Source organism: Podarcis melisellensis, assembly GCF_964234715.1.
Source record: "Podarcis melisellensis genome assembly, chromosome: 15".
In the NCBI taxonomy this organism is placed as follows: domain Eukaryota; kingdom Metazoa; phylum Chordata; class Lepidosauria; order Squamata; family Lacertidae; genus Podarcis; species Podarcis melisellensis.
This window is the reverse complement of record NC_138532.1, coordinates 41,242,539-41,262,608: the sequence shown is the minus strand read 5'-3', so window position 1 is coordinate 41,262,608 and position 20,070 is coordinate 41,242,539. Positions and strand designations below refer to the sequence as shown.

The window sequence follows — 20,070 nt, the reverse complement described above, 5'->3', positions numbered from 1 at the left end:
TAATTTTAGAGGAGCCAGTTCCTTTGATTTGAGCATGAATTGCTTCTTTGGCCAGGACTCGCGCAAGGACTCGTGGGCAAGCTCCAGAACAGTCATTCAGGCAGAGACACAACGGATATCCTCCTTGGAGGGGCAGCTAGGTCTCCTGCATCCTTGTCTTGGTGGAACTGCCTTGCCTTGAACAGATGCTGATTGGACTGAGCTCTAAGGGCAGAATAGTGCCTCATACAGAGATGCGGTGGGCAGGCTCCTCAGAGGACAGGCAGCTTTTCTGCATCTCTCTGTTGGAAAGAACTGAATGATGTAGTCACATGCAATCCATAGTTGTGGTAGAATTACTTGCCACTAAAAGGAGCCCAATAAGAAAGAAGCAAGGCTGACGCCCTGGATTCATGCAAAGAGGCAGCAGACATTTCCTCTGAAAGAATTCTTTGACACTCGTAGGAGTCTTTACAATTATCTCTTGTGCCATTCAAGCAACTACCCCCACCCGAAAGCTAGAGGGATTGACAGGTCTGACTCTGCATAAGGCAGTTTCTTGTTTAAATCCGCTCTGTATTTCAAACCATGAGGACTAGACTCTTAGTTTATTTTTTAGGGAATGGGCTGTATATAGTGCAGCACCCTACGGTCTACCATTTGGGAATTCCCTGTCTCGCCAGCAAGGAACGGTGGAAGCTGGATCTCGTGCACACATGATTAAAAAAATACAGCTTTATTTCACTATGTTTTATATTTATAACTTTTTTAAAAAATGCTTCTAACCACGCCACAAAAGTTGCACGTCTCTTGGTGGGGGTCTCTGCGTGTGGCGTTTGCCAGGCTTTGTCCCTTGTTTCTAACAAGCCGGAGTTCCCTCTTTCGCCCTCTAAACTTTTGCAGGAGTGACCTTTTCGCGGACAGAGTTGGTATTCAGAGCCAGTGAGAATTCTCTGCTCCAAAGGCTCCAGAAGGAGCAAATTGGGCGGGGGGGGGGGGGAGTTTCATAACCCCTTCTCTTCCATCCCAATGGCTTTGCCTTTCTCGAGTTTAACCAGGAGGGCCCCTCATAACAAGGACACTCTTCTGTGCCCAGGGAACGCGGTGTGCTTTTCTGGTCCCTCTTTGCTTTTAACCTCCGAGACGAAGGAGTCAGTAAAGCGTGCCCTACAAAGGGACCTTTGCATGTTTGCTTGGCAGTAGATCTCACTGTGTTTGATGCGGATTTCTCCCTAGTAAAGTCTGGTTTTGGGGAGGGGTTGGGATTGCAGTGTTAAGACATATTTAGAGTGGTACTGGACCAGTTCACAGAAGAAGAGAGATGTCAGAGGATATCAGTCCGGCCATCTAAATTATTATTCATTGTTGGCATTCTTGTGTGTGTTTTTATTATTATTTAGCACATTTGTACCCCACTGTTCAGCCAGAAAGGTTCCCAGCGTGGCTAACGTGCAATTGAAACAAGACAGCCCTTCCCCAGGGGCTTGCAAACACGTCACACAAGGGAAATGTCTCATCTGCTTCTACACTGGTGCACACCGGCTTAAATGTCTCAAATATGAAACACCCCTGGACCTAAGAAACTTGGTGTGGGCTTCTGGCATTTGTGTGAGGCATCAATGAAAAGCAACTATTTAAAAGAAAAGAAAAGGAAGGGTTTCAATAGACCAGTTAATCCCGGTTAGTAAGGCACCCGGTTTTTAAAACATCACTGTTGTAGAAACGGCGGGAGCTGTAATGCAACTTCTGCGTCGAGTGCTGGGCCTCCGAAGTGCTTAGGGCTTCATCCGTGACCAGAGAGTGCCTCTGAATACTTTTGCTGAGCTTGACGCCCCCAAGTGAACCCCAGCAGTGCCAGCGCAGTTGGGATGGAGAGAGTTAAAAGAGCTTCCCGTTTAGGTGAGACGCAGAGAAGCCTTCCCGGGGCAGGTCTGCTGCACTTTGAGAATCTCAGGGAGGAAATCCCTCTCCGCCTCATCTGCCTCTTGAAACCCTGCTCCAATTGGCATCAATTTCCCCAGGATCCGGTTTCAGAAGAGACCAGCAGCCTGTGTCCCTCACCCCGCCAGGATGAGGCTGCGGCCTTCCTTCAGGAAGCCCTTGGCCCCGGGACGTGCATAGCTTGAAGCCACAGACGCCGGTGGCGGCTGGCTCCCTCCTGCGCCTCGTTCCAGGAGGGCCATGAAGGAATTTGTCTGAAAGGGGCTTTGGGCTTGCACTCGAGCGCCGTGGCTGCCGGGCCCAGACGTTGGCCGTGTGTTTGCTTTGGCCCCCCAGGCCTGCTTTGAGGTCCCCCGCCGCCCCCAGGAGTCCTTCCCCGGCGATGACGCAGAGATCTAGGCGGCTTCCAAAGGTTGTTCTGCACACACGTCTATATATTGTTGGGGGTGGCGAGTCCAGAACTCATCTGGGATGCAGCCGAGTGTCGCTGCAGGCCTCTGGGTTCGAGGCACGCATGCCATCCCATAAACAGAGGCCGGCTCATGACGACAAATGGGGCTGTGCCTCACTGACCCACATGCAGCTGTGAACACTGGGCCGTTTCTTCTGGCTCCCTCCACTGCCGTCGAATGCATCCCCTCCAACAGTTCTCTGATGGAAATAGGGACGTCGTAAGGAAAAGTGTGGGACATGGGTGGCGCTGTGGGTTAAACCACAGAGCCTGGGACTTGCCGATCAGAAGGTAATCGGTTCGAATCCCCGCAAAGGGGTGAGCTCCTGTTGCTCGGTCCCTGCTCCTGCCAACCTAGCAGTTCAAAAGCACGTCAAAGTGCAAGTAGATAAATAGGTACCACTCGGACGGGAAGGTAAACGGCATTTCTGTGCGCTGCTCTGGTTCGCCAGAAGCGGCTTAGTCATGCTGGCCTCGTGACCCGGAAGTTGTACGCCGGCTCCCTCGGCCAATAAAGCGAGATGAGCGCCGCAACCCCAGAGTCGGCCACGACTGGACCTAATGGTCAGGGGTCCCTTTACCTTTACGTTTTAAGGAAAAGTGGGACATTCCAGGATCTGATCAGAACCTGGGATGGCTTCTGTAAATCCAGGACTGTCCCCGGAAAATAGGGACACTTAGAGGGTCTGTGAACGCGACGTTAGTCGTTATCTATCCGTCGTCCTGTACTTCCTTGATAAATATTGCTTTGTTGCTTTTCTCTTCCATCTTGGCTGCTGTCTGATTTGAAAACAGGAGCTGCTGTTAAGCCGAGGTGTGTTCGCTTGGGCATGTGCAGATGGCAGCTTCCCTGGAGTTTTGGAGGAGGGTGAACGTAAGGGCCCTGCCGGATCAGGCCAGGGGCCTATTTGGTCCAGCGTCCGGTTCTTGCGGTGGCCAACCAGATGCCCATTATGGGAAACCAGCAAGCCACATCTGAGAGCAACAGCACACTCCCCTTCGGTGACTGGCAGCTAGTCGCTCCCTCCTGGCCTAACCCACCTCGCAGGGCTGTTGTGAGGAGAACGAGAAAGGGCCAGGAACCATGCCCACGCCACCTTGAGCTCCTTGTAGGGAAAGGCGGGGTAGAAATAAATGCAACATCGGTGCAGCCAAGCTCTTGGAGTCTCCTTCCAGCTCTCCTTCCAAGCCGCAAATAGTCCATGAGAGACCAAATGTGGCTTTCAGTGAGCAGGGGTAAAGGGTGCTGGAGAAAATGGATGGGTGCCTAAAAAAGCACTCTCTGTTTCGTGCTTGGCGGGGACACACCTCTGCTTTTTATCACCCCAGGAATGGCTCAGCTATTAATACAGCCATCACACTGCGCAGAAGGACACACCTTTATTGACTAGAGACCATTGGCGACAGAGGGCGAAAGAAGGACTCAATGTCATATTGATTGTTGGTGTCACTGCATAATCTTTTAATGGAAGCTGTAACTAACAATTTGTTTAGGGTGGGGGAGATTCCTTCCTTTGGTGGAATATGGCATGCGTGTGTGAGACGCATGCTCCTTCAGAGGTGGCTGGCAGATCGTGTCGTTCTGCCCTGTCCTTTATAGCTACATACAATTTGCATTAATTCCTGGGCGGGGAAAAACCCAACTATGAGTAAAATGGGGAACGGCATTTGCAAACCAGTGGTGCTGAACATTTCATGGAAAGGGCAGTGTGACATTCCAGTTCACTGAAGAGGTCTTGCTAACGTGTGCTGTGGACCTTACTCTGGTTCAACTGTTTACCCGCTGTAGGCTTTTGGGAACCTTATGCAGGGACTGAGAGACGTGCAACAAAATGTTGCAGTGTGGAGTGCTTAGAGGCGTGTGTGCACGTGAAAACTTTTTAAAAGATAATAAATATGTTTTAAGTATCAAGTGACATAAGAAATAAAAGAAAGGGGAAAAACAAGAAGCAATAAATATCCCATGTGGCTAAAGCAACATAAATATAACACCACCTTACATTTTCAGGTGTCAAATACAAAACAGTCTCTAAATAATAGCTTTCAGATGCCTGGTGGGAAAAGTCCAGCTTTCAGCTTTCCAGCCAGCCAGGCCCTTTCCAGGAAACTCCATTCCATCCGCCCTCCTGTCCAGTTTCACTCCGTGCCTACTAAGCATGCTCAGTCTTTGGTTTTGATTCCCACCCTGCCCTTTCTTACATAAATTTTTGGGTGTTGATGCTGCTGTCTTGGCTAAGTAAGGATTGGCACTCCGATAACTGAGATGAGCTGGATTTGCTGCATCCTGTGAAGGAAGTCCACCTGAACCCTGTTTCCTGTCTCTGGTAGTGGACAGCCAGATCCTTCTGGAAAGCCTGCGGTCAGGCCACAGAATGGTCCTCCACTGTTTTCCACCTCCAGCATCTCGGATGCTACAGTAAAGTGCCTCTGAATATGAATTTTGTTGCCTTGCCTATTAGTGGTTGTTGGTAGCTCCAACCCACCCCCAAATAATGGTCTGATCCTTTTCAAAAGGCTATTCTGCTGCAGTACAGAGTATCATCCTCCTCCTCTAATCATCCCTTGGCCACAGTGCCTGGGGGCTGATGGGCGGCCAGCAACACTTAAAGCCACAGGTTTCCCATCCCTGAATTAAAACATGCTTCACCATTGAGTTATGGCCCACTCTGAGATAAAATTTTTCTCTCTCTTCATCTTCCAAAACTGAGCTCCGGGAGGTCTGGGGCAGCCACTTCACCACCCTAATGCCCTCCTGATTATTTCGGACCACAACTGCCACAACCACTAGGGATGGCTGCCTCTGAAGTGTAGTTCGGGGCTGCGTTGGCAAAAGCCTCCCTCCTCCAGATCTACAAATAGCTCTCCTCGGGGAAACTGGATCAAAGCCGAAAGGGGGGGCCTTTTCTTCTGAGTTCACGGAAACCTCGATGAATCCACATCAGGTTTTTTTATATATATATCAAAAAAATAAAAATAAAAGTGTGGTTTGACCTTTTAAAAACGCCTTTTCCATACTGATCTGCTGAGTCGCAGGTTCTGTGATTCACCGAAAAAGTGCGAATTCCCAGTGGCTCCCAGCCGGCTGGCTTGCGAAGGCCTGGTTTTGATTTGGGTTATTTATGCTTGCAGACGGAGGTGGGAGTGGAAAGAGGGGAGCCTTTCTCAAGGTCTTTAGAAAAAAAGTTTCTGCGCAAGCGGAGAGGAAGGGGGAGAGTTGAAGGAGGGATAATAACATTGCAGTGTGGGCTCAAGGGCAGTGGAACTGCAAAGAGTACTAAGTCAGTTCACCTGTCCATCTAGAATCAATATTGTCTGCACTGACTGGCAGCAGCTATCCAACAAGGAGTCTTTTCCAGCTCTGCCTGGGATCAAACACAGGACCTTTTGCATGCAAAGCAGGTGCTCTGCCACTGAACTACGGCCCTTTCCCCAAAATAAGATTCCAGTCCTCATGATTCTGAATTACGAGGGCTGATTTAAAGAGGAACATAGGAAGCTGCCAGGTCCATCGAGCCCAGTGACTGGCAGCACCTCTGCAGGATTGCAGGCAGTGTTCGCATATCAGAGACTCTATGGAATTGCCAGTGCTCAGAGGAGGCTACCTGTTGCATCTCTGCAAGAGTTTCTGCTCTGCCGATCTGTCTTTACTTTTGCACCACCTCTGCATTGGATGTGATTACATAATTCAAGTAATACAGGGAAGCCACAGAAAGAGAGACTCAGGAGATGTTGCCTATTGCATCTCTGCCAGAGTCATTGCCTCTTTCCAGTCAACCTCTCTTTAAAGAGAAAGGTAAAGGGACCCCTGACCATTAGGTCCAGTCGTGACCGACTCTGGGATTGCGGCACTCATCTTGTTTTATTGGCCGAGGGAGCCGGCGTACAGCTTCCGGGTCATGTGGCCAGCATGACTAAGCCGCTTCTGGCGAACCAGAGCAGCGCACAGAAACGCCGTTTACCTTCCCACTGGAGCGGTACCTATTTATCTACTTGCACTTTGACATGCTTTTGAACTGCTAGGTTGGCAGGAGCAGGGACTGAGCAACGGGAGCTCACCCCGTCGCAGGGATTCGAACCGCCGACCTTCTGATCGGCAAGTCCTAGGCTCTTTGGTTTAACCCGCACAAATCGGCCATATCTCAGCATCCAGGTGTGCTGCGTTCGCCCAGCTGCTGTGGAACTATCTTGGGAGGCTGTCTCTGCTGCGAGATTCCCGTCAGGAAGACCCTCAAAATCACCACTCCCCTCCCAGAGCTACAATTCTCAAGACTGTGGTTTACATTTAAAGGCAACCCTACCCGCACTCATGCCATACATTTAAAAGGGGTATCAAGCAGTCTTTCAGCAGTCACGGTTCCCCCCAAAGTATCCTGGGAGTTGTAGTTTGTGAAGGGTGCTGATGGGAGCAATTGCTCAGCACCTGTTCTCCTCCCGAGTTTTTTGACAGTCAACTCCTCCTCGCAGGGAAGTTTGTGAATTGCACCTCCGGGTGGAGAACAGGGTCTCCTACCAACTCTCAGCGCCCTTTGCAAACTTAGTTCCCAGGGTTCTTTGGAGACGCCAAGGCTCTTGCAAGCGCCGCAGGACGGCTATAAATGGACGGTGCGCACGGAAGTGGAAGATCCGGCTAGCCAGATAGCAGGCCCCTTCAAGCAGCCTAAGTTTGGCCCAGCCCCGGGCGAGGGAGCCGCGGCCCTTTCCCCTCGGATCGTGTCGCTAGGCTGCTCCCCTCTCGGCAGCCCCGGGGAGGCGGGTCTCTCTCCGGCCTCCGCCCCTCGCCCGAGGCGGCCGCCTGCGCTTCCCTCTCGCCAGTGCGCTCCGGGAGCGCGGAGGAAGAAGGAGGTGCGATGGTGGGGCGGCTCAGCCTGCCGGACGTCCCGGAGCTGCCGGACTCGAAGCGCCGGGCCGAGCGGGGCCTCGACAGCCCCGACTCCGGGCTGCCCCCCAGCCCCAGCCCCGGCAGCTGGCTGCTCTCGGGGGCCGGATCGGAGCGGGGAGGGGTCGCCAATGCGCTGCCGGAGACCGAGAGACCGGAGACCAAGCCGCTTCCGAAGGTGAGTGCAGGAAAGCAGGCGCCTGCGCCTGTCCCAGCGTGGGACCGGAGTGAATCCAGATTAACGGATGCGTGCACGGCGATGCAGGTCCAAGCGCTAGCAAGGGAGCGTCGAGCGGGAGATGCAATCCGAATTAGCGGCGCGGCTCAAGAGGGATTAGGGAGGCTGCGGACGAGGGCGCAAAGCGGAGTGTGAAATTGGAGAGCTAATCCGGAGTATGCGAGTCCATGTAGTGCGGGCTCAAGGCTCTCTTGACGGTGCAATCCCGAACATGTTTTATCTGACGCCGGACTGTCTAAACTACTCAAACGTGGTTTTTTAAATATATATATATACTGTTGCAGTGTGAACTGGATCATACTCGGTGCAACATAAAATCCAGCGCGCGCGTATTTCGTTTTGCAACGCAAATAAAATGCAAAGCAGCCTCTGCGGATCCGGGCGAGGTCAGTTTGTGATGCCAATTCCTTGCACTTCCTTCCCCAGGTGGAGCCCTCCTTCTGCTTCCCTTGACGTGGTGCTTTCTGAGACCCTTCGGGGACTAGGCAGGTGCATTTGTAACCCCCACTTCCTGCCTAGCTGTGGCTCCAGTTTCCGCAATTTGTGCAAACTGGAGAACCCCTCTGCCTCCATCGTAGTATTTTCCTGCTGGAGGCGACCTGTTCAAGCTCCCCGTTGGAGCAGTCGAGGGTTTTCACTTGGGGGACTTCATCATCTGGAGATCCTTCACATCATGGTAGTAAAGTTAGGCCATCATGATTACTGTGCCCATTTTGCAGACTGGATGCCGTAGGCAGTGTGGCGACGACTCGTGTTGGGATTGTCCCAATCTCAAGGGTGCCATCCTGTGCCCAACCTGCTGCACTAGAATTTAGTGGAATTGGCTTGCCATGGGCCCAGATGAGAGGGGCGTATGCCACAGCCCCGCTAAATGTTTTCAGTCGGATGCCACTGCATAACACACGCTAGTGTGTTGATGATTTCTTGTGCCTCTCAAGAGTCTCCAAGTGCATGATGGGGAGGGGGGGATTTGTTGTTGTTTAGTTGTTTAGTCGTTTAGTCGTGTCCGACTCTTTGTGACCCCATGGACCAGAGAACGCCAGGCACCTCTGTCCTCTACTGCCTCCCGCAGTTTGGTCAAACTCATGCTGGTAGCCTCGAAAACACTATCCAACCATCTCGTCCTCTGTCGCCCCCTTCTCCTTGTGCCCTCCATCTTTCCCAACATCAGGGTCTTCTCCAGGGAGTCTTCTCTTCTCATGAGGTGGCCAAAGTACTAGAGCCTCAGCTTCACAATCTGTCCTTCCAGTGAGCACTCAGGGTTGATTTCCTTCAGTATGGAGAGGTCTGATCTTCTTGCAGTCCATGGGACTCTCAAGAGTCTCCTCCAGCACCATAATTCAAAAGCATCAGTTCTTCGGCGATCAGCCTTCTTTATGGATAGTAGGGGGTTATGAGCAGCAGGTGGGGGGCTGCTAGGATCCCCAAGGGCTCTGTGGGTGGGTTATTACTGTATGTTGTACATATGAACTTCCCAAATTCTTTTGTGGGATTATGGGGCCCAGGCAATTGTCATGGGACCTCCTAACGTTTCGTTTATTATTATTATTATTATTATTATTATTATTATTATTATTATGACATTTATATGAAGAGCTCAAGGTGGCATACGTGACCCATAAGACTGGACATATATTTATATGAATCCCCTGAATCTTTGTTTCATTTGCTTATGTTTTTATGCTGCTCAAGTTAGTTTGTAGTTTTCTTTTTTTAGCTGGGATCACTTTTCATATTGCACATAGTTTGGAGGTTTTTGAACTATTAGGCAGTTTGGAAAGGCTTTGAAATAAATACATGGTTTTCCCCACCCTCCCTGTTTTTAACCTCCTAACAACAACCCTGTGAGGTAGATCTGGCTGAGATGACCCCTGGTGAGCTTCCTGGCTGATTCCAGGATTTGAACCCAGGTCCCTAGTCCCTAGTCCAACCAGCATACCAAACAGGCTTCCAAAAAGGATTCTCTCCCCCACCGACCCCCCGTACAATGTGATTCCCACCTCCAGCATGGTGACAGACCATTTGTGTCCTGCTAATAATTTCTCTTCCAGGCAGCTGCTACGGAATGTAAACCAACATTTGGTGTGCAGCTGCTGTGTTCCCCCAACATGCTGCAACAGGATTCGGAGACAGGTGGGATCAGGAGAGGGAGAGCGTTATCTGGGGTCTGTGGCTTTCTCCGCTGAATATTAGTGCCCCACATACAGATAGTTGTGGGGAGGTGGAGGCAGTTGCCCCAGCTCAGCCACTGAGTTGTCAGTATAAATGCACCTTGTCCACTTCCTCTTCTGCTCACTTTTGCCTATGAGATTGCCTTGCCGCATATACTCAACCACTTTGATTGGTGGAACTGGTGCTCTTACAGGTGCCACATAATACCTGTTCCACATCTGTTAAGACCTCCGTCTTTTATTGTCTTTGGAACTCCCTGCCTATTGATGCCAGCCCAGGCGCCTTCACTGTACTCTTTTCGGCTCCTGCCAAAAACGCTTTTGTTTAGGCAAGCGTGCCCAGGTGCTCAGAAAGAGTGTTATAACCTGTCTTTAGACTCTAGTTCATGGGTAGGCAAACTAAGGCCCGGGGCCCGGATCCGGCCCAATCGCCTTCTAAATCTGGCTTACTGATGGTCCGTGAATCAGCATGCTTTTACATGAGCAGAATGTGTCCTTTTATTTAAAATGCATCTCTGGGTTATCTGTGGGGCCCGCCTGGTGTTTTTACATGAGCAGAATACCGGTATGTGCTTTTATTTAAAAGGCATCCCTATTTGTAGGGCATAGGAATTCGTTCATTTCCCCTCCCAAAATATAGTCTGGCCCCCCCACAAGGTCTGAGGGACAGTGGACTGGCCTGCTGCTGAAAAAAATTGCTGACCCCTGCTTTAAATCTTTTGAGAGTTTTAAACTATTATTGTAAATTTTTTCCTATCAATGGCTTTGTTGTTTTATTTTAATTTTTGTATCTTTTTTGAGGTTTCTTTGTAAAAACAATCAAGCAGCGTTCAAATTTTATGAAGCTAATAATTTTGTCACTCTGGGCTAGCTTGCATACACAAAAGATAACAGGTTTTTAAACGATAGACTAGCTAATTTGAAGCCCATACTGCCTCTTGGTTCTGACTTTGCAACCACTAAGGTGGATTGGAATCCCCTGCACACGTTAAGAGTGCATGTGATGAAGGCAGTTAGGTGTAGTGATTAGAGTGTCATACAGTACTAGGACCAGGGTTCAAATCCTCACACATCTATGAAGCTCACTGGGCAACGTTGAGCCAGTTACTGCCTTTTAGCTTAACATACTTCACAGGGTTGTTGTGATGATTACATGAGGAGGGGGAGAACCATATTTGCCGCCTTGAGCTCCTTGGAGGAAAAAAAGGCATGTACCGTAAATGCAATAAAGAAATAAATGTTGAAAATGTAGGGGAACTGGGTAGTGGTTAAAGGGTGTGAAGGGAGTAGCTAAATAATATTTTAGCCTGGCTACGAATGATCCCCCCTTCCCTAATTTGCAGGAATTAATTCCCTGAAGAGTATCTCCTCCCCTTTATTTGCAGACTCCTCTGGAGGCAAAATACAAGCAAAGAATAAAATTGGGTTTTTTTTGCTTTCTTTTGTTGGAGAGAGGGAAGGAGGAGGAATTTTTGTTTGATTCTCCTGAAATGTAGGTACTAGGAAACAGCTGTGATTCTTTGGTGTGGCTTCTTTGAAGCAAGAACTCAGAGCCTGACCCCAAGTTGAAAAGCAAGTCAACGAGGGAATGTTGAATGGGGCAACCCAGCCAGATGGGCAGGGTATAAATAAAAACAAATTAATAATAATAATAATAAGAAGAAGAAGAAGAAGAAGAAGAAGAAGTCCTCCCCAAGTCGGAGACAGGGCACTGGGATGGATGATTGAGTGTGTGTTGATCCACTAGCCACTGAATTTACACAACCTGCATTTTTCGCCCTATAAGACGCACCAAACCGTAAGACGCACCTAGTTTTTGGAGGAGGAAAACAAGAAAAAAAATATTCTGAATCTCAGAAGCCGGAACAACAAGAGGGATCACTGCGCAGTGAAAGCAGCAATCCCTCTTGCTGTTCTGGCTTCTGGGATAGCTGCTCAGCCTGCATTCGCTCCATAAGACGCACACACATTTCCCCTTACTTTTTAGGAGGGAAAAAGTGAGTCTTATAGAGCAAAAAATACGGTAAGTAGCTTGGTTACTTGGGGCACTTCAAGCCTGTTTTTTGGGTTGGGTTCGATTGTGTATCGGCAAACTCAGGTTTTGCTGTTATGGTTGGTTAGGAGATCTTGCGCAACAAGCTCGCTTCCCCAAACAGGCTCCTTTTTTTTGCGATGGGCAAATGCACTTTGGAAAGTGTGGGGGTAAGGCTCGCATTTAACCTCTGTCCAAAGGAATCAGAGCGGAATGGGCCTTAAGCAGAGCAGGCGACAGATCAGGATTGGAGGCTTGTTAAATAGCCCACGTTATCTAATCTCCCTGGGAAAGAAAGGGATGAATGTTCCAGAAATGGGTTGTCTGGAAGCCTTGTAGGGCGGCACGTTTTTTTTCATGGCTTGGTTTTAGACGGAGGTGTTGGAAAAGAAGGAACTTTTTTCCAAGATGTGTAGCTGCCGGGTCTGAAATGGTTTCAGCGCTGTTTAAGGACTGGATCGAGTTAAGGGCCAGGAGAGGTGTGAGAAATGTGTTCCACCTCTTCCGCCTTGCCAGGACAGTAGCTGCGCCTGCAGCATCTGTGTGGGAATTGTCTCTGTCCAAAACACTAAGGACTAGAGTTCATAACTTGCAATGCTGGGCGATTTTCTTTTCTTTTCTTTTTGCTTCTTTGTTTTTGGCTGAGCTGCTGTTGCTCAACCTCACTTTTCCATCTTTAAAAGAGGAAAAGAGGTGGAGGAATTATTGTGGCCAAATATGCAGGCTGAACTTTTTATAGGACTGCAAAGAACACTGTAGGCTGAGGCCGTGCTATTAAAAAAAGAGAAAAAAGTAAGAGCTGCTGAAATCGGAATGTGTTGGATCTTTTTAAGGGGAAAAAAACAAAACCTTGAAAATGTAAAAGTGTGAACTGTGTCAGATTTGTGTTTGCTGATACAGTACAGTGGTACCTCGGGTTACATACACTTCAGGTTACAGACTCCGCTAACCCAGAAATAGTGCTTCAGGTTAAGAACTTTGCTTCAGGATAAGAACAGAAAACGTGCCCTGGCGGCGTGGCAGCAGCAGGAGGCCCCATTAGCTAAAGTGGTGCTTCAGGTTAAGAACAGTTTCAGGTTAAGAACAGACCTCTGGAACGAAATAAGTACTTAACCCGAGTACCACTGTATGTGTGATGACGAGAATCTTTTGCCAGGAAGGGCTGCAGCTCAGGAAGGAAGTATATGCTGGCATGGAGACGGCTCCGGGTTCAATCCACAATGGCATCTCCAGGTGGGGCTGGCAGAGACTCACTCCTGGAACTCAGGAGGGCTGCTGCTGCCAGTCAGTGTTGACAAGACTGAGCTAGTCTGACTTGGTAGAAGGCAGCTTCCTCTCCTGTGCTCCTAACAGCAGCATTGCTACTGTGAATCGCTGTCCGGGGCAAGGAAGGTTTTCCAGGCAGGGGTCGTGCTCCCTTTGGGGCCACGTGCTGTGGTGGGCGGGGCCAGGGACAAAAGTGGGCGGGGCAACAAATGCAAATTTTCACAGTCAGCTTTTCTTTCTTTTTTTAACACTCCCTGACATGACCTCTCTCTATCCTTCACCTTCACAAGCCAGGGGCATTGCCAGAGCGCAAGGACACATTTCCAGCCAGGCAAAAACGCACAAGGAGGGTTCAGGTGAGGGGTGTGGCTTTTGGCAAGGGGGTGTGGCCTGGAGAGAGTCCCACATTTGGGCCCCGGGAATGAGGTTCTGCGCTCTGGCTTTGTAAGAGTGGCTTATATTTTTGGATATCTGTTGTCTTCCATGCCTTCTGCCGTTTGATAAGAGTCACCGTTCAGTGTGTTGCCTGCCAACTTCCCATGCTGAAAGACGTGCCTTTCCTTTTGCAGGAGACCTCGTCTTCTCCCAGCCCGCTGCTCCCTGGCTGCTCCTCTCGCTTATGCCCTCTGTCCTTTGGGGAAGGAGTGGCGTTTGATCCGTTGCCGCCCAAGGATATAAGGTACGAGAGTTGTAAAAGGAGGGTAGCGAAGACGACCAGCAGGATTTGTCAAAGCCCATCGCTGAGCGGAGAAGTGAGATGGCCTTGGGTGGACCTGCAGAGTCAAGTGCGTTCCTGGGCACTGGAGACTGGGGGCAGCCTGCCACATTTCACGAAGAGCTTGAGGAGCATAGCACTTTGCGTATTAAAGCACAATTCCCTGAGGCTTGGGCTCCAAGAGCTGTTTTAGGCACAAACAGAGGCCTGCTTTCTGTTATCGGCCAACCCACATGCCGTATCGCAGACTGATTTTGGAAGCCCCCTCAAAAGTGGTTTGTCAGGCGGGCTTCTGTTCTGAGAAATCATTATATATTAGATTTATATCCTTCATTGTAAGATCTCAGGGCAGTCCACAGAGTTTAGGCATTACCAAACAATTCTGCCAGGGTCATGCAAGCAATTAAGAGTTCACAATGGTTTGTTGATACTTGTTTTTCATTTTTTTGCTGTTAAATTGCTTTTAAACACTTTTAATGTATGTTTTTGATCTTTTTAATGCTTTGATATGTTTTTAAGCAGCATATAATTTAAAAATAAACCTATAAAATCTACAGTCTTTTTAGCTAAAGTGTTTTGGCAAGGGTAACGATGCTAACTGTTCTGTCCTGTTTTCTCTCTCTGCTCCACCCTGCGTCCATAGGTACACCTCTTCGGTGAAATACGACTCTGAGAAGCACTTCATCAACAATATTTCTATGCCGATGGGGCTGGGATTGTCCTCTTGCAGCCAGACGGTCATCTGCGTCCCTGACAATACTTGGCGCAGCTACAAAGCGGAGGTGCACCTCGAACCGCGCCCCCGGCCCAGGAGTTTCTCGAGCACCACAATCGTCTACCCCAAGCACACAAAGACTGTGTATACCACCACACTGGATTACAACTGCCGAAAGTTCATGCGGAAGTTCCTGTCCAGCGTGGAGCTGGAATCGACTGGGAGTGATAACAACCCTGATGGTTGCTGACTACACTTTCTCTCCCTGTCTCTTTCCCTCCCTCTCTCTCTGCTGTTGCAACATGATGGGTTTCCGTCACATTGTAAGCTCTCCACCCGATGGAAATGGATGAAACCCTGAATTAGCTTTGCCTCCCGAACGAATTTCCTCTTGTAGCTACCTCTCCTCCACGGCACGTCTTCAGCCTTAAGGATCCTGTGGGCCTGCACTTAATTTATGTCTACAGGAACGCAAAAACAATTTTCTCCGAGGTCACTTTTTCTCCTTTCTTTTGCTGTCTTTTCCTCGTGTGGGGTGAAAATGAGCGGACCTTTCTATTCCAAGAGGAAAGTAACTTGTTCGTGGAGAAGAGAAGGAGCTTAGGACAAAGGCTTTCAAGCGAAAACAATTCCTGAACTGGCAATTGGAAACCATCCTAGTTGCTCCTGCGTCAAGTAACTTTATATATAAAAAAGAACTCTTTCCCACCTAAAAACCATAACTTATTTTCGATAGTCTCATTTATTACGTTAATGTATTAAAACAGATTTTTTGCCAGGGAGGGCTGGCGGTCAAATCACAGTTATAGATTGTCACTCTATAAACCTTACCAATCACACTATGTGTTATGCCTGCATCTTTTAAGGAAGCCCAAAAATCAGGCCAGTCGTGGTTTGGCATAAAAACACAATAATTACTAGGTTATCGGTTTCCCAGATATGCATTGTATAGCATGTTTTATTTAATTCATTGCGGACTTGTCCAACAGTTCACTTTGGTTAAATTTGGTTGAAGTTGCTCCTGCAGGGCTTGTAGCGAGTATAAAGCTAATATTTACCTTGGGATCATCATCATTTAACGCATCGTTGCTTTAAAAGATGCAACATTTTGCAAATGCCACAATTCAGAACCACCCACGAGTTCTTTGGAAAGCTGAGGATAATGGTGGCACAACCTTAGGCAATCTCTTTTGGATAATGACTTTCAGATTTCTATGATGAAAGTAGTAATTCTGTGGCCCAGCACCATGCTAAGCTACTGTTAATGGGAGATTCAGAGACAGTTCCTCTGTCCTGGCTGCCTAAAATGTGTGTGTTGTGAACAGGTCATTTGAGTAATTCTTCACAGGCACAAAAGGAAGATCTGACTTGACCCCTCTGTGTACTGGGGCAGATACTTTGGTCCATCCAGCTTAGAATAATTGACACTGACCAGCAGGAAGTCTCCAGGGTTTCAGGAGGGGGTCACCCTATCTGCAGATGCCAGGGATTGAACCTGGGATCTTCTGCATGCAGTGCAGATATTCTATTACTATGCCACAACACTTGCCCCAAGGGTCTTAGGAAGATTTGCAGTAGTGTTTCAAAACAGTTTTGGTAAATTTGGACAACTGTTTCACTACAAAGGCAGAGTGAGAATTCTGGATACATACACCCCTAGAAATCGGTCCTAAATATTGTGCAACATAGAGGCATCTGAGAATTTTATTCTGTCTCCATAGCAGTGCCTCCGTTTGTGGTCGGAGACTTCCTGGTTGTGAGGGGTAGATTAAACCTCCTGCAATAATCTGGACTAGAGGTATGACCCAGTTGGCCAGTTCCGATTCAAAGGTAACGATCAGCTTTCTCCAGGGGACAGGGCAGTCTGGATGAGCCCTATGTTGTGTTGAGAGCTTCCCCTTCCCCACCAATTTTTTCTTTGAAAGCCTTGTTCCGTTTTTAGTCTGAAAAACAATTTACGTTGCCTGTTGTAACAGCCATTCCCTGTCAACAAATCTCAGTAAATTTCAGGAAGGCTGTGAGATGGCTGGGGTTTTGTGTTTTTGTTTTGCCAGTGGTTCCCTCTACAAAAATAAACAGCTGAGAATCTTGAGGCACCTGAAAGGCTGATGGGTTTATAATGGCACGGCCAAACAGCGCAAACAAGATTTCATTTTCTTTCCTCCAACAGTTCCCCGGCAGGGTCTCTTGTTGAAGTTTTATTGTTATGCTTTTGCAAGCACTCTGACCAAAGGAAACATTCCCTTTTATAAAAAATGCATTCCCCCCCCCCAAAAAAAAATGTTGCTGAAATATAGAGCAGATGAAGCATGGAGAAGTTCCTTAGCCTAGTTGGAACAGAAGTTGTCTTGTGGGGTGTGTGAGCCAGTTTCACTCATAAGAATTTATGATCTCTATACCTTAAAAGGTGTGCGGGAGAGATTCATTTTGGGCATGAACAAGTTTAGTTTTTGTCAGGAATCCAGAATGGAGCAGAAAGTCCAGTCAGTTGAGTTTGTTCTTGCAAGTGTGATTAATGGTAAGTGTAAGGTATTTATAAGGTGTTCTGTGTATGAAGGCAGGGTTACTTCATGGTAAGAAGGGGAAATTGTTTTTGAGTTATTAATTTGATTATAATTGATGGTTCCTTTGCTGTGAAGGGAACTAGAATCTAGGGAATCTTTTGCAAATGTTGCACACTTTTAAAGAAAACTTTGGGGATGCTACTGCCCCCCTCCTCCACCCCACCATGCCACAGCCAAACCAAAGCTAAGTTTTCAAAAGCCAGGAACTCTGTATGCAAACAAAATACTGAAATCTCTGGTGCAGGATGCAAACAACATGCTATCATTTCCGGTGCAGGGTGCAAACAAATTACTCTGTTACTACGTAGTCATAGAGAAACACTAAATTTGTTTTTCTTGAGTTCTGCAGAAGGAGCAATAACATTCTTTGAAGTAACAGAAAAACCTTTATGAAAGGAGCAAGGTGTAGGAGTCATCCCTCACTTAATTTTGCATTGCTGTTGCGAAAGCAGCTGAATGTATATAAAAAAAGGACATGTAATTTTCCTACTGGGTAGGGTTACCAAGTAGCGTTTAAGGGGAAACGACTGAGGAGTTAGACATTCCTTGAGGAGTGACTGTTTTGTTAGAAATGACCAAGTACTTTTTGTCATTGCTGCATACCTAGCAGTGTGAAGAAGTGATCTAAGAACTTGTAGGGCTGCCTATGGGAAGATGTCCTCTTAACTTTTGAATCTGTGAGCTCTCTGGGAATACTAGCAAGTTGTTTTTGTTTTAAAAACACACACACACAAGTTTCTAGTTCTTGTGGTAAAATGAACATGGAAAGGTGGGCAGGTCTCTTTGCTGAATTCTTTGCATAAATGGCAGCTGACAGAGTAGCAAGTGCAAATTTCCCCGTAGAACCTTTCTGCATACTGGCCCCAAATCTTCTAACAGTGATATTTTAACTGGGCAAACAGAATTGGGGAGAGACATCCCACATGGAATGAGAGATGGGATTTGAAAAAGGATGGGCCACTGAGTCCCCAGTGCTGCAAATGCACGTGGTTCAAAAATACTGAAAAAAAGAGAGCCCAGCATTGGCAGGGCATTGTTGCGGAGGTTACTTATATTTTCTTTTGAATGGGCTACAAGAACATGTGTGGTATTGCAAATAAGGTTTCTCTTTTTTAAAATAATAAAAAAGGTACAAAAAATGTATTGGGAATAGGAAAAGCATCCAGCGTGGACCCAATAGGGAGATGAGATGTTTGCAACTCTTCGCTCACAAGAGTCACTTATTCACATTGTCATCCCCTCAATTAAGTATCCTCCATAGCAACCCTAAAAACCAGCTCTGTGGAGCCGATTTATGTGCAAAATGTCTCAGATTCAATCCCTGGCATCTCCATGAAGGACTGGCGAGGATTCTTGCAACAACAACAACAACAACAACAATAATTATTATTTTATTATTTATACCCTGCCCACCTGCTGGGTTTCCCCAGCCACTCTGGGTGGCTTACAGTACATATAAAAACAAGCTGCTGCCAGCCAGTGTAGAGGGAGCAGTAGGGAAACTATGGCCCTCCAGATGTTGTTTGGCTCTAGCTCCTGTTATCCCCAATGGCCACAGCCTCTGGACAGGGACGATCTGGGCAACTCTAGGCTCCCCATCCTTTGGATAGTGACATTACTGGACCCAATGGTCTAGCTCAGTATGAAGCCACTTCCTAAGTTCCTACAATTGCCAATGTGTACCTACTACTAGACAAAGGAGTTTGGCTTCCTTCATTTAGCTCTTATCTCTCAGCCTTCTCCCTCCTAATCTTTTAGGATGAAAAGTCTGTGGAAGGCAGTGATGGCAGATTTTACTCCTTTTTCCAGTAGCCTTTAAGATCAGGATGGTAGAGCGCTCATAATATTTTTATTCCTATGGCAGTGAATAAATCTGTGCCACTCCTAGAGGTATATTTTGGGGCTTTAGTTGCTAACTTGAAAATATTAAACTGCTCTTGCCTGCTACCTCCAGGATATTTTTGTCTGCAGGAACCAAATAGGGAACGGACTAAAGGGGCTTCCTGGAAGTATTTGGTTGAAGGGGCTTAGGCCAATTCAGCAAAGTAACTCTTGGGGTTCATCAGACATGTCACAGTGGCTTCTGGCCTACTTCTTGGTTAAGAAATCAAAGGGCTTCTTTTTGTGTTTAGTAACATGGCATTTGAAGAAGCCCCTAGAATTTGGGTGGTGGTGGGTGGGACCCATCTGGATACTTGTTTTATGCAGATATTTCTCCAGGTCGATGTGCTCTGGGGCTCTCCAAGTTTTGCTTTTTCAATGAGTTAATTAATAAACTAAGCCTTGTATCATCCTCATTCTTGCCTGTTTTTTATTTTTTAAATAACATGATCAGTCTTCGATATCTACCTATATGTGTTTTTATGTTTTAAAAAAGAGGTGGGTTTTTTTGTTTTTTTTAAGTGTCATTACATGATTTAAAAGTTAACTTGTGTTGCTGCATTCTTGCGAAGTCCTGGATATCACTGTGCAATGTCAATGACATGATTCCTCTCCCTCTCTCTATGACTGTTCTTAATTTGCTTTGGATTTCTCCCCATTTTAACTAGTAATAAATTATCTGAAGAACATAATCCCAGAGAAGTGTGTTGTGTTTAAGTGTATTGTGTTTATTGACACTCATCGCAGACGAGGCTTGTCACTACTACCATACTTTCTGTATGTGTGAATGTTTACTGAATCTGAAAAACTGACAAATGAAAACGTAAGGAATTGGAGGTTATATTTGCTTTTCTTTAAAATAAATATTTTCATAGGCACTTGATCTCATTTTATCCATACCACCAGGCTCTCAGGCAAACCATTTTAAATAGGTAAAAAAAAAATCATATGTGGAGTTCCTAGGTTTAAATTTTTCCTTAGGATAATTTAGCTTGCACTTCTATATACACTTACTTGGGAGTAAGCCCTATTGAAGTCTCATTTAACTATTTCCAATCCAGTACCAATGCAATTAGGAGGAAGGGCAGGGTATAAATTAAATGAATAAATAAAAACCAAAAGCTCCAATGATAGTTCTTAGCAACCCAGTAAAACCTCAGGTCCAAGGGTCAAATGTGACCCCTGAAGCCTCTTTACCTGGCCCTCAGGACTATCCCTAGGCCACACCTCCTCAGCCATGC

The 20,070-nt window shown here is 47.3% G+C and overlaps 1 protein-coding gene across 1 annotated transcript; it reads left to right on the top strand.

Moving 5' to 3' along the window:
- The first annotated feature begins 7,185 nt into the window (after nucleotides 1–7,185).
- RFLNB (refilin B) lies at nucleotides 7,186–19,521 on the top strand. Its single transcript, XM_081890716.1, has 3 exons — nucleotides 7,186–7,425; nucleotides 13,524–13,633; nucleotides 14,313–19,521. Exons 1-3 carry the CDS (start codon nucleotides 7,219–7,221, stop codon nucleotides 14,632–14,634), a joined length of 639 nt encoding a protein of 212 aa, XP_081746842.1. The 5' UTR covers nucleotides 7,186–7,218; the 3' UTR covers nucleotides 14,635–19,521.
- The last annotated feature ends 549 nt before the right edge of the window (nucleotides 19,522–20,070 follow it).